Source organism: Anolis carolinensis, chromosome X (genome assembly GCF_035594765.1).
Source record: "Anolis carolinensis isolate JA03-04 chromosome X, rAnoCar3.1.pri, whole genome shotgun sequence".
In the NCBI taxonomy this organism is placed as follows: domain Eukaryota; kingdom Metazoa; phylum Chordata; class Lepidosauria; order Squamata; family Dactyloidae; genus Anolis; species Anolis carolinensis.
In genome coordinates, this window is record NC_085847.1 from 1898752 (window position 1) to 1913699 (window position 14948).

The 14948-nt window shown below is 39.6% G+C and overlaps 1 protein-coding gene across 1 annotated transcript in view; it reads right to left on the reverse strand.

The window, feature by feature from the left end:
* The window catches only part of naa25 (N-alpha-acetyltransferase 25, NatB auxiliary subunit), a 38579-nt gene that overhangs the window by 6829 nt on the left and 16802 nt on the right, over window positions 1-14948 (reverse strand). Inside the window, exons 9-19 of the mRNA XM_008117334.3 lie at window positions 14260-14349; window positions 13061-13230; window positions 11251-11363; window positions 8886-9093; window positions 7135-7224; window positions 5017-5197; window positions 4816-4915; window positions 2631-2782; window positions 2396-2521; window positions 2057-2300; window positions 326-449 (exon numbers count right to left, since the gene is read on the reverse strand). Coding sequence (XP_008115541.1) covers window positions 326-449; window positions 2057-2300; window positions 2396-2521; window positions 2631-2782; window positions 4816-4915; window positions 5017-5197; window positions 7135-7224; window positions 8886-9093; window positions 11251-11363; window positions 13061-13230; window positions 14260-14349 — 1598 coding nt within the window. The remainder of the gene's footprint in view (window positions 1-325; window positions 450-2056; window positions 2301-2395; window positions 2522-2630; window positions 2783-4815; window positions 4916-5016; window positions 5198-7134; window positions 7225-8885; window positions 9094-11250; window positions 11364-13060; window positions 13231-14259; window positions 14350-14948) is intronic.

Below are 14948 nucleotides of genomic sequence, written 5' to 3' on the forward strand. Positions count from 1 at the left end.
TGCCCAGGCATCCTGAGAGGTTGTGAGGTCTGGTGGAAACTAGGCAAGTGGGATGTCCAGGGTGAGAAAAAGAACTTTTGTCTGTTTGAGGCACATGTGAATGTTTGCCATTGAACAGCTTGATTAGCATTGAATAGCCTTGCAGCTTCAAGGTCTGGCCGCTTCCTGCCTGGGCAAAACGTCAGGAGAGAATGCTTCTGGAACATGGCCAGATCAGTGCAGTGTCTAAGCAGTCAAGGTCTTCCAAGTGCCATGGCAACCCCGTCATGCCACCTTCTCCCCCAGCCCCAAAGGCACTCTAGCTCTAGAAATACCAAAGACTCACCTAAACCGTTGGTATCAAGGTCATGAATTTCACTAACAAGGTTAAACAAGCTGGTCTGGCACTGGCAGCTCCCACTGCTGAAGTAGCGGGCCATTCGGGAAGGAGGAGGACCAAGGACTGGATACTGGGCAAAAAGCAAAACGAGGGGGAGAATTACATCACCGTAGTAGTAATAATAATAATAAAATAACAATACATTTTATTTGTTACCTGCCTCCCCACTTGGAAGTTTCTATAACTAGTCTGGCTGCTGTGTTTTGAACTAATGTGAGAGTTCTTGAACTTGATACAAAGGGAGCCCAATGTATTTACAGCGCACTCTTTTTGAAGGCATGGAGAAATATTATTATTATTATTACTTAATTATTTCTGGTGATTATTTTGGAAAATCTTATTCTTCTTCTTCTGATTTTTCCATAATTTTTGTGATTGTTTTGGTGAATATTTATTATTATTTTGATTTTTTTTCCATTATTTTTATCCTTATTTTTACGACTATTTTAATCTGATTTTATGAGTATTATATAGAGTGGCTTACAACATGTAATACAATGTAATAACATATAAAAATAACACTGTAATATAATATCAATATATAATACTACTAATAATATTGCAATACAGTGTTTCCTCACTACTTTGTGGTTCACTTTTAGCGGATTTGCTGTTTTGCGGTTTTTCAATAAACTCTAAAAGACTATTATAAATAATAAAAAATGACAATTTACGGCCTAAGGAGGGGAGGAAGGAGAAGCCAAAGGGAGAGAAAAGGAGCCCAAGCGGCAACGGGAGGAAAAGAAGGTGATTTATCAACACTTGATTGGTTGATAAAGACTGAAAATAGTGTATAACTACTAAAATAATGTATAAATATTAAAATAAATATAATGTCCCTACTTAGCGGATTTTCACTTATTGCAGGTAGTCTTGGAATCTAACCCCAGCGATAAGTGAGGAAACACTGTACAGGGTGTAATTTACAGTAGAGTCTCACTTATCCAACATAAACAGGCCGGCAGAATGTTGGATAAGTGAATATGTTGGATAATAAGGAGAGGTTACGAAAAAGCCTATTAAACATCAAAATAGGTTATGATTTTACAAATTAAGCACCAAAACATCATGTTATACAACAAATTTGACAGAAAAAGTAGTTCATTACACATTAATGCTATGTAGTAATTACTGTATTTATGAATTTAGCACCAAAATATCATGATATATTGAAAACATTGACTACAAAAATGCGTTGGATAATCCAGAATGTTGGATAAGCGAGTGTTGGATAAGTGAGACTACTGTATTATATTATTAGTATAGCGCAATATAAGCATTATTTATTACTATACTGTACTATAATAATATTTATTTATATATTTGTATATTTCAAGTTGTATTGTAATGTTTTTAATTGTGAGCTGCTTTGACTCTCCGAATGGAGAAAAAAAGTGGGATATAATAATAATAATAATAATAATAATAATAATAATAATAATATATTTGGGTGTCATAAGCATACTGACAGCACCCTACCCCATGCCTCCAGATGATCTCTCCCATTGCTTCTGGTTAAATCTAGTTCTTGAGGTCTACGATTAATTGGTTCCCTAGTGGTTAAAAGCACGCATGTCCCCAAACAATAAAATCCAAACTCTGTATCTCAACTCCTTGCCCAATATTGCTGTAAAAAGCCTTTATTAAAAAGCTGCGCAGGCCTTCCTTGAGTCGTACCTGGATCTTCTGCTCCAGAAAGCGTTTCCCCGAATTCACGGCAGCGTCCAGTTGCCGCAGCAGAGCCCGGACGGTGTCAATCTTGGAGGAGACGCCGTTCTCCGCGTTCTTCTCGGAGTTCCGGGGCTGAGCTTTGTGGCTGAGTGCCGGCAGGCCACTGATCAACCGCAGCGTCAGAGACCGGATCCGCAACCAGATGGTCTCCTCCTCCAAGGAAAGCCTCCGGTTGTCTTCGGAAATGCACCTGGGAAAGGACACGCGTGTGAGCCCACAATGGGAAGCACGAACACGTTGCCTGTTCACACGCTCCCAAAACCAAGGCCAAAGGGAGGCACTGACCTGTCTTTTGGATCCCAATTAAACAGGACAGTGAGGTCTCGGTTATCTTGCAGATCATTCCAGGGAATGTCGTCGTCTTCGGGACTGAGGCTCATGGACTTTATACTTTCTTCTAAACTGGTTGATCTACGTGAGGGGCGAGATAGAAGGACAACATCATATGCTGAAGTTTGGTGACCATAATCTATACACATAATACAAGTGAAAATATGTATGTGTATGTGGCCGGACTTACATATTTGCTTCAAGTAACAGGTCCAGCAACATCCGTTCGGTGCGGACTTGTGCAAAGTGAAGCGAGGAGTTCAGTCGGTTCCTGAAAGCAATGAACTCCGGGATCTTCTCAAATGCACCATATTTATAGGCTTGGATGATGTATTCTGAGGTCTAGGAAGGAAAGACACAAAATCCTCAGTGTGGATTAACATACATGTTCAGGCGTTTTTGTACAGAATCAAGAATGATGCTCATTAACCACATTCCCTGAGTGAGAGGCACTCAATGTCAAGATTGCTTACAATACAAGATGGCATTATTTTAAGTATTTTCAAGTAATTTTTATTTATTTATTCATTTATTTATTAGCGACATTTATATTCCGCCCTTCTCACCCCGAAGGGGACTCAGGGAGGCTTACAAGTCATATGTACATACAATATATATTATTCGTATAGCACAATATAAGCATTATATATTGCTATATTGTACTATAATAGTATATTGTATATTATTAGTAGTATTACATGTAATATAAATATACCATTATAATAGTGTATTATTGTTATTATTATTAATATTGAGGGTTTTCCAAGTAATTTTTCTTTAAGTAAATTTTTCCAAGTACCGTATATACTCGAGTATAAGCCGACCCGAATATAAGCCGAGGCACCTAATTTTACCACAAAAAAACTGGGAAAACACTGACTCCAGTATAAGCCGACATACCAATAAAATTTCATTAATTGAGGCATCGGTAGTTTAAATGTTTCTGACTCTTTACATCAAACTGTAATTTAAGATAGGACTGTTCAACTCTGATTAAATCATTATTTTCATCTTCTTCAATGTAAATGTTCTTATGTATCATTTTAATAATAATAGTGTAATAATAATAAATGCAGTAAAATAATAAATGTATTATTAATAATAAAAATAGAGTAAAATAAAGGTAAAAGTAACAATAATAGAGTAAAATAATAAATGTAATAATAAAAATAGAGTAAAATACAGTAGAGTCTCACTTATCCAACACTCACTTATCCAACGTTCTGGATTATCCAACGCATTTTTGGAGTCAGTGTTTTCAATATATCGTGATATTTTGGTGCTAAATTCGTAAATACAGTCATTACTACATAGCATTACTGTGTATTGAACTACTTTTTCTGTCAAATTCGTTGTATAACATGATGTTTGGGTGCTTTATTTGTAAAATCATAACCTAATTTGATGTTTAATAGGCTTTTCCTTAATCCCTCCTTATTATCCAACATATTCGCTTATCCAACATTGTGCCGGCCCGTTTATGTTGGATAAGTGAGACTCTACTGTAAAGGTAAAAGTAACAATAATAGAGTAAAATAATAAATGTAACAATACCCATAATAATAGAGAAAAATAATAAATATACCATATATACTTGAGTATAAGCTGACTTGAATATAAGCCCACCAGGATCCTCACCCGAGTATAAGCCAAGGAGGGTTTTTTTCAATCCTAAGAAAGGGCTGAAAAACCAGGCTTACACTCAAGTATATACAGTATACTGTATTAAATTATATTATTATATGACTATACAATATATTACAGTAGAGTCTCACTTATCCAAGCTAAACAGGCCAGCAGAAGCTTGGATAAGCAAATATCTTGGATAATAAGGAGGGATTAAGGAAAAGCCTATTAAACATTAAATTAGGTTATGATTTTACAAATTAAGCACCAAAACTTCATGTTATACAACAAATTTGACAGAAAAATTCAGTACGCAGTAATGTTATGTTGTAATTACTGTATTTACGAATTTAGCACCAAAATATCACGATATATTGAAAACATTGACTACAAAAATGGCTTGGATTATCCAGAGGCTTGGATAAGCGAGGCCTGGATAAGTGAGACTCTACTGTATTATGATTATTCTTGTTGTTGTTGTTGTTGTTGTTGAGTATTTTCCTAGTAATTTTTCTTTAAGTAAATTTTTCCAAGTAAGTTATTCAGAGTATTTTTTTCAAGCTTTTTTTTTTCAAGTAATGTATTGCCAGGCTTACAGACGATCTTAAGACAAATGAGACTTACATCAGTAAGGGAATGATAGAAAGGGAATGGTATTATGTGTGATTAATTCCTAACTTAAGGGATTTGTATGTTTTCCGGGGAGGAAAAATTAGGAAAGAAACACAGGACCCTTTCCCCCCACTTACATCTTTCTGGTTGGAGTGGAAAAACCTGAGTGCAAAGTTGCAAGACTGCGACGCGGCAGCATAGTGACCAAAGGCTGCGGCGTAGCGGGTCAGCAAGTAACTGCAAGGAAAAGAGAAAAAGATACACAACAATGAAAGAAGGGCTTCCCAAAAATGTAGGAAGGAGGAGTCATTGGAGAGCTCCATGGCCTGGCTACCCACCCAATTGTGTCATGCTGTATGTGCTTTGCATCCAGGCTGGAGTAGAGCTCCACAACTGGCTCAAAGGCCCCGAGAATGCAGTAGATTCGGATGAGCAGCAGCTTGAACTGAGCGTTGGAGGGACTGTGGGTCAGGCCTTCCTCCAGCAACGCCAAGCAACGCCAGGCAGCTGGCTCTTCACCTGGAGAAAAAATATTCATGCTGAATCAGCTTTGAGATCCAACATGAGAAAAAGCAGCACCCACCTCTTTCCCAGTGGCACGTCCCACTGTGAATTGTGTTGGGAGAAAAGCTATCTATAAATACCACATTTCATTCTATAATAGCCACACCCTTTATCCCCTTTTAACCAGTGTTGTTCTTTATTTACTGTCCTGATTTTAGAGTTTTTTAAATACCGGGAGCCAGATTGTGTTCATTTTCATGGTTTCCTCCTTTCTGTTGAAATTGTCCACATGCTTGTGGATTTCAACGGCTTCTCTGTGTAGTCTGACATGGTGGTTGTTAGAAACCCCAATGTCAGATTAAGAAAATGCAACAAATGCTATGTTCAGTGAAGGACAAGAGGGATCCTCTCACCTCTGCAGGAGTCTACCATATACCATGCAGCTGTGGACAAGTCTACATAAGGTAAAGGTAAAGGTTTTCCCCTGACATTAAATCTAGTTGTGTCCGACTTTGGGGGTTGATGCTCATCCTCATTTCTAAGCTGAAGAGCCGGTGGCATTGTCCATAGACACCTCCAAGGTCATGTGGCCAGCATGACTGCATAGAGCGCCATTACCTTCCCGCCAGAGTGGTACCTATTGATCTACTCACATTTGCATGTTTTCGAACTACTAGGTTGGCAGAAGCTCCCTGCATTCAAACCACTGACCTTTCGGTAAGCAAGTTCAGAAGCTCAGCAGTTAAACCCACTGTGCCACTGGGGGCCTTACATAGGGACTACCAAACACAGCATTCCCCAAACACCAATCAAGGAACATGAAAGGCACTGCAGACTAACTCAACCAGAGAGGTTAGCCATAGCAGAGCATCTGATGAACCAACCTGGACACTGCATATTATTTGAGAACACAGAAATGCTGGACCAATCTCACAATCACCATGTCAGACTACAGAGAAACTCAAATTCTCAAGCACAATTTCAACAGGAAGGAGGAAACCATGACAATGAACACAATCTGGCTATTAAAAAAACCTCTAAAATCAGGATAGTAAATAAAGAACAACATTCAGAAAACAGGGGAATTCCAGACAGGAAACAATCAGGGCCAGCTAACACCTCCCAACAAAGGATTCCCCCAGGCAGGAAGCAACCAGGCTTTGAAGCTGCAAGGCTATTCAATGCTCACGAATGAGCAAACAGACTAGAGTTCTTTCTCCCACCCTGGACATTATTTCACAGGTATATAAACCCCACTTGCATAGTTTTCCTCAAAACCTCCGAGGATGACTGCCATAGATGTGGGCGAAACATCAGGAGAGAATGCTTCTGGAATATACAGCCTGGAAAGCTCACAACAACCCAGTGATTCCAGTCATGAAAGCCTTCGACAACACAGTTTCCTTTCTGTTTGTTTTTTTTAAAACTGCCTGGCCAGGGAGGAAGGAAGATTCCCCCTCCTCCTTTCTCCATAAGCAAGCCAGTTTACAAAATCTGAAATGGAGCTCTTTGAAGGAAGAAGGGAAGATCCGAGCTCCAGAGACCTCCATTTCATAGTGTTTAAACTGCCTTGCCTTCAGAAAAGGAAGGGAAGGAAGATCAGCCTCAAACGGTTCTGCAACCATTATGCGAGGAACATAAAAATACCAATTTTGCCACCCCAAAAATGGGGGTGCGACTATTATGCGATGGCAACCAATATACAATGAAATACTGTCAAATGATAAACAATGGATTCTAACAGTACTAGAGATAAATACCTATAATCCATTTCCCATGCACCATGCATCATTTTATACACCTATCATACCTCCTTTATTTGCCTTCACCCCCCTCTAAACTAAATGTCCCTGAACACTGTAACTGTTCATCACCAAAGGGTCTCCAAACCCTTTCTCATTTGGACTGTCCTATTCTGAGCTTGATTCCCACTGGGGCTCCCAAGGACGTACCTGCCTCGAGCCAGATGTCAAGGAGTAAATGGACAGCGAGGAGACAATAGTAGTCGGAAAACTGCAGCTCTGTCTTCAAACAGGATTTTCCTGTGGAAAAACAAAGGCAGGGCAGGTAACTCAAAAGATTCCTGCTCTCAGACACGGTCCATGAGTTAGCTCGGGCATGGGCAAACTTCAGCCCTCCAAGTCTTTTGGACTTCAGCTCCCACAATTCCTAACAGCCTACAACAGACTAACATGGCAATTTTAACATGTTACAAGTACAATATAACAAGAAAAAAATAAACAATAGCAGCACAACAGCAAACAATAACAATAGTAATCTATCCATACACATAATAAAAGTGAAAATGTGTATATGTATGTGTATATAGCAAACAGCTATAGCTCCCACTACTCAGGAGACACCAACGGCCCTCGCTCCAATGACATTGAAGGTTATAGAGTGCTCCATGAACACATACATTTGGCACACGGAACCCCCATGACCAACGGAAAATACTAAAGAGATTTGGGGGCAGTTGACCTTGATTTATAGGAGTTGTAGCTCACATCCAGAGAGCACTGTGAACTCAAACAACAATGGATCTGGACCAAACTTGGCATGCATACCCGATATGCCCAAATTTGAATACTGGTGGGGTTTGAGAGGAATTGCCCTTGACATTTGGGAGTTGTAGGTACTGGGACTTAAAGTTCACCTGCAATCACCTGCACTCTGAACCCCACCAGAGAAGATGATGATGATGATGATGATGAGAAGAAGAAGAAGAAGAAGAAGAAGAAGAAAAACTCAGCCATTATCAGGACCTCAAGATTGAAATTCAAAGACTCTGGCAGAAACCAGTGCAGGTGGTCCCGGTGGTGATGGGCACATTGGGTGCCGTGCCAAAAGATCTCAGCCGGCATTTGGAAACAATAGACATTGACAAAATCACGATCTGCCAGCTGCAAAAGGCCACCCTACTGGGATCTGCACGCATCATCCGAAAATACATCACACAGTCCTAGACACTTGGGAAGTGTTCAAATTGTGATTTTGGGATACGAAATCCAGCATATCTATCTTGTTTGCTGTGTCATAATAATAATAATAATAATAATAATAATAATAATAATAACAATAAGTAGTAGTAGTAGTAGTAGTTTATTTGTATCACGCTACCATCTCCCCCGGAGGGGACTCAGGGCGGCTCACAGAAATATCAGACACAAAACAATAACAATGTACAATACATCAATAAACAATAACATGCACCAGTTATAATATTTAAACGTTGACCAGAAAAATGAAACACACTTACTAAAAACAGAATTAAAAACAGTTAAGTTGTAACGATAGATTAGCAAAGTGCACATTATAACTGCGAACTCAGAAACATAGATAAAGTGCCACAGATTCGTTTGAGGTCAATTTGGGATGAGAGTTTGGCAGGGATAGACCTCCATTTCTGGGAGTTGTAGTTCACCTACAACCAGAGAAATTGTGAACGTCACCAATGATTGACTTGGATCAAACTTGGCACACAGAACCATCATGACCAACTGAACATATTGGAGGGATTTGGAGGGAACTGACCGTCATTTTTGGGAACTGAGTTGTAGTTCACCAACATCCAGAGACACTATGATAATCACCAATGATGGATGTGGACAAAACTTGGCACAAAGAATCCCCATAACCAACTGAATCTACTGGAGGGGTTTGAGGGGACTGACCCACCATGGAAGACCTTCCAGTTTCTTACCAAAATCCAGTCCGTGTCGATACCGCAGCATCAAGTCGCGGACAGCAGCCAGCTTCTGGGGCTTCTCCATCGCATGGTAAAGGCCAAGCAACCTGGTCAACTGCACGACACACAAATGTTGCTGTAGCGCTTTAGGGCTCGCTGGGAGTGCAATGGCACCTTCTGTCAGTGGAGACAAGGGGATGATGCCCAACAACTGGTTGATGAACTGCAGAAAAAAGAACAGAAACATGGGGTCTAGAAGAGCTTCCTGGTCCCAGTGCCACATCCAGGGACAATCTCACATGTATTCAACCCATTCCTACCTTGAATATACATTATTCAAGGAATAATAAATCTGCTTTTCCTTATACTATTATAATTGTATATTTATATTACATGTAATATTACTAATAATATTGCTATATAGTCATATAGTACAATATAATAATATATAATGCTTATATAGTGCTTATATTGTGCTATACTAATATATTGTATGTATATATAACTTGTAAGCCGCCCTGAGTCCCCTTTGGGGTGAGAAGGGCGGGATATAACATATATACTCGAAGAAAAGCCGGGTTTTTCAGCACTTTTTCCCCTCGGCTTATAATGGGGTCAAGGCTGGGCAACAGAACCTGGAGGCCATTGCTTGCAATATATGATCTATTTCTTTCTTACCCTCCCTTATCAGTGTGTTTTCCAAAGCCTCCCTCGCTCTTAACCAAGGTAATGTTTCAAAATGACACCCTTGCCAGTCAGGAAGAAGAAAAATATATATCCATTAATATTATAAAAGCATTTTCCCTTGAAATATTTGTTAAACTCTCTTACAGATATATAGGCATTAACCCCCTGCATGCATTTGCAATCCCTACGTACTTATATATCTGTATCTATACACTAATTTTATATATGAATTTTCCCCTCATATGTTTGCAGATCTTTGCAAATCCTATGTACATATAGATCCATGTACCTGTATATCTGTATCCATATATATTTATTATTTATTTATTTACTACATTTATATCCCGCTCTTCTCACCCCGGAAGGGACTCAGAGCGGCTTACAAATCAAATGTACATACAATATATTACTAGCATAGCACAATATAAGCATTAAATTACTATATTGTACTATATCATTATATGGTAATATTACATTTAATATATAATATATAATTAATGTTATTATATTATTATTAGTATAATATTTTATTACATAATATTATTATCAATATTATAAGTATATACAATATATTATATATTTATAAATTATTACATGTTGCTATGGCACAGGAGACAAGATGGAACTATTTTCCTGGCTCTCAGGTTGGTATTTATTTATTATTTATTTATTTGCATCACTTTTACCCCGCCTTTCTCCCCGAGGGGACTCAAAGCGGCTTACAATAAATAGGCAAAAATTCAGTGCCTAAAAACAATGTAAAAACAACAATTCATTTAAAACAATCTACAAAACAACAATTCATATAAAACAGATATGATGTCTTCCTGGCCCTCCCCCTTCTTCTCTCTGGTCCCAGAGTGGCAGTTATATATATACATTATTTAACCTACTGATGCCTCGATTAATGTAATTTTATTGGTATCTATTTTTATTTTGAAATTTACCAGTAGGTGCTTCATTTCCCACCCTCGGCTTATACTCGGGTCAATAAATTATCCCAGTTTTTTTGGTAAAATTAGGTGCCTCGGTTTATATTCGGGTCGGCTTATACTCAGGTATATACGGTAAATGTCGCAAATAAATAAATAAATAACCAGACATGACATGAAGGAAAAACCTTTCACCAGTGACCCTGGAGAGTCACCGCCAGCAATATTGCCAGCTCAACTTTATGCAAAACAGCCACTTCTATCCTAATATTTATTCAGAGAACAACAAGAAAGTCACAATTGCTTGAATGCAGTGACGTCTCCACCCCGCTTCGAAATAGCATTTGCTGGATTACTCCCAATTGTCCAGTGACCTTTGGCAACAGCCGGTCAAAGAAGGAAATAGTCAAACAAAAAAAATCTCATGTCAACAGCAGCGATACTATAGTTCTCAGCAATTTTGTTTACAGCCCCTGACAAGACTGAGGGAGCTTTGCATTTGACCGTCTAACCACAGGGGCTTAGGTGAACAATGGGCGCTGCACTGGGATTCTCCACAGCTGAAATCACCCAGTAAAACCATCCAAGAGACTCCCTTGCAGTGAACGGGAAGATAGGAGATGTTTTTATGTCCCTTGTTCCAAAAAAAAAGGGTGTAACCTGCTTTGCATCTTCCCATGATGGGAACAAACGGTGCAAGCACACTTCAAAGACACAGATAAACCACTACCTGAAAGAGTTCAAAGAATTTCAGGGCTGACCTTTGTATACTGGGTTGGAGGGAGGAGGTCGACAAACACCTTGATATCAGTAAAGCAGCAGGGCTTGTCCCCAAAACGCTTGAAATACTGGAACAGCAATTCTTCCGGATCACCTACACAAAGGATAGACAAGCAAGCGAAAATGCCACTTACACAAGTGAAAGAAAACATAATCAATCTCAATGGCTGAACTATATATCAGGAAATTGAATGTTAAACCAAATTCCATGACATAAACAGGAAAATAGAGCATCTGATGCCTGGGAGCTACACTCCCCAATTTACTTCCAGAGGGAAACAATATAGAAAAAAAATCACGTCAAATAATTTAAAAATAGGCAGTTCGCATCCGCTGGGTTTCATTCCTGTATTTAGCCTTGATTTATTCCAAATTATTCACTGTCACATGACTTTCAGGTGAATTTTTATTCCACACAATATCCAAAGAGACCTCAAGAGGTTCATCACAATTATGACTGGCTTGAATAACTACTATTTCCAAACAGTACTACAACTTGCAAGAGACTCCATGCAGTCATGCCGGCCACATGACCTTGGAGGTGTCTATGGACAACGCCAGCTCTTCAGCTTAGAAATGGAGATGAGCACCAACCCCCAGAGTCGGACATGACTGGACTTAACATCAGGGGAAACCGTTACCTTTACTCTACGTCTATCACTCAAACACCAGTTCTAGTTCCCTTGCTCAGAAAATGAAATATATTTTCTTTGCTTTATGGCCTCTCAGAAAGACTTTGTTTCCTTGACTGGCGAAGTGGGTGAAGGTGCTGGCAAAATGTATTGTTACTATGTTATCTGAAATTTTATTGTATTAAGTATATTATTATTTTTCTTTTTTATATTAAGTGTTGTAGTAGTTGTGGCATTGAATATCTGCTGTTTTATATGTATGTAAACCGCCCTGAGTCCCTCTAGGGAGAGGGTGGTCTAGAAATAAAGTTTATTATTATTATTGAACAAAAAAATGCACTGATACACAACAAATACAGCAAACGCACATAACAGATCTGTGACTTAGCTTGTCTTGAAGTTTAACACTGCTTTACAAAGAATTATCAGGTGTTGTTGTATGTTTTCCGGTCTGTCTGGCCATGTTCCAGAAGCATTCTCTCCTGACGTTCCGCCCACATCTATGGCAGGCATCCTCAGAGGTTGTGAGGCCTGTTGAAAACTAGGCAAGTGGGGTTTATATAGCTGTTGAAAGATGTCCACTGTCTGCTTGAGGCAAGTGTGAATGTTGCAGTTAACCACCTTGATTCGCATTGAATACCTCACAACCTCTGAGGATGCCTGCCATAGATGTGGGCGAAACGTTAGGAGCGAAGGCTTCCGGAACATGGCCAGATAGCCCGGAAAATATACAACAACCCTGTGATCCCGGCCATGAAAGCCTTAGACAAACTGGAAGACAGATACACTTTTCTTCATAATGACTGAGGATTGATCTACATGATTTTGCAATAGGAAGAGAAATTGAAGAGCTGCATCTGATAAATGTGCTGGCTTCTATGGAATTAGAAGCTAAATGTTCCCTGCAATGCACCAATTCAGGTGACTCTACGATGCTAGTCAAGACATCCAAATGCTTACCCATCCACCCACCAGTTATCGTTCCATGCCAAGGATGAAAACGGAGGATAAGCAACCTTCTTTCCAAAGCACGGGAGGATTCCTGCAATCCTTACACCAAGTTTGCATCAGCTCCTGCAATTCCAGGATGAAGCATTGGTCTTGCTTTCGCACGTTCTTCCCTTGAGGCTCTATTCAGCATCTTCCTAGCTGCCCTTACCCAATTTGTGCTCTTCGCTGCAGCCTCGGTGCCGCAAGCGCCGGATCAGCTCTAGCTGGGCCAGGTAAGGTCCCCGGAGCGGGCGGACACTGTTGGCTTCGTGGATTATCCTCTGCTCTACGAAAGCCACGGCCTGCTCTGTGCTGTGATGCACTTCGCCTTCCAGAGAGCTGCGGACAAGAGAGAGCATGTCCTGGATGTCTGTCTCTATCAAGAGCCAGCGTAATCTGTTGCTAATGCTAGTCCCTAGCCATTGCCGTCAATCTCTGGTCGCCGGAATACTTTGGATTTCATTCTCAGCATCCCCTGCCAGCTCAAGGTTTCTGGCAGCTGAAGATTTAAATAGTGAGGGAGGGTTGCAAAGGTTGGGAAGCACTGTTCTAACTCATCATGGTTCAAAGCCACTGTAAACACTAACAGAATGACTACTGTAAAGCCTTGGGAGAAACCTAGGACCATAATTTCAGATTGACCACTGCTAGTCCACCACTTAATCCTGTCTCTGCGCTTTCCTGTTCCCCAAGATAGTCCCGATTCCAAGTCTTGTATCTCAGCTAAGGACTCTTTCATCATTTCCACACCCACACCAACACTACCATATTGATAATGAGTATTTTATTATTTGTATCGCGCTTTCTCTCTCTAAAAAATAGAGACTCAAAGTGTCTCACAACAAAACCAATGCAAAACAATACAAAACCTAAAAATATATACAGTAGAGTCTTACTTATCCAAGTTAAATGGGCCAGCAGAACATTGGATAAGCGAATATGTTGGATAATAAGGATGAATTAAGGAAAAGCCTATTAAACATCAAATTAGGTTATGATTTTACAAATTAAGCACCAAAACATCACGTTATACAAAAAATTTGACAGAAACAGTAGTTCAATATGCAGTAATGCTATGTAGTAATTACTGTATTTACAAATTTAGCACCAAAATATCACGATATATTGAAAACATTGACTGCAAAAATGCCTTGGATAATCCAGAACCTTGGATAAGTCTTGGAAGTCAGAAGGGGCCAAATCAGGGCTCAATTTGTGACTCAAGCCTTGGCCAGAGGACGTTGTCTTGAACCACATCCAGATAAAAGAGCTTTCCTACCAGAAGCCCCGCCATGGCCCTACTGTAGAAAGCTCTCCAGTATAAACATGGAAATTCCCCAAGCCTTCCAGCAAAAGCAATACACTCACTGCTCTCCTTCAGCCGGAGGACTCCAGGCTGTGTCAATCAGTTGGAAAAGGGAGTCAAAGTAAATAATATAGAACTGCCAATCATCTGGGCTAAAACAAAAGAGAAGAAGGAAAAGAGAAGAACTAAGCACATATACAAAATGTATGAACATGAAAAAATAAAAAAAAACAACCAAAACAGACAGTGCAGTACACAATAAGCAATGCTTTCTCCCTGAGCAATCAGTCCCTCAAAGGTCTACTGAAACCAAGAAAGGCTTTGCCTGCCAACTGGCATACCCTCTAGGCCAGGAATGGGCAAACCCAGATGCACCCCTTGGGCTCTTTCTCAGGCCCTCCCTCCCTTCCTTTCCTTCCACCTTTTTGTCCTTCCTTTCTTCTCTCTTTCCCTCCTCCCCCCTTCCTTCCTTCCATCCTTCCTTTATTTAATATTTTAATTATGTCTGTTTTAAATCATGACTTGTAAATTTGTTTTTTAAATGCATTCTTTGATGTCTTAACTGTTGATTTTATGATATTATATGATTGTATTCGGCTTGCCCCCGTGTGAGCTGCTCCGAGTCCCCGTTGGGGAGATGGAGGCGGCATTCAAAAATAAAATTATTACTATTACTATTACTATTATTATTATTATTATTACAGTATTATTATACAGTAGAGTCTCACTTATCCAACACTCACTTATCCAA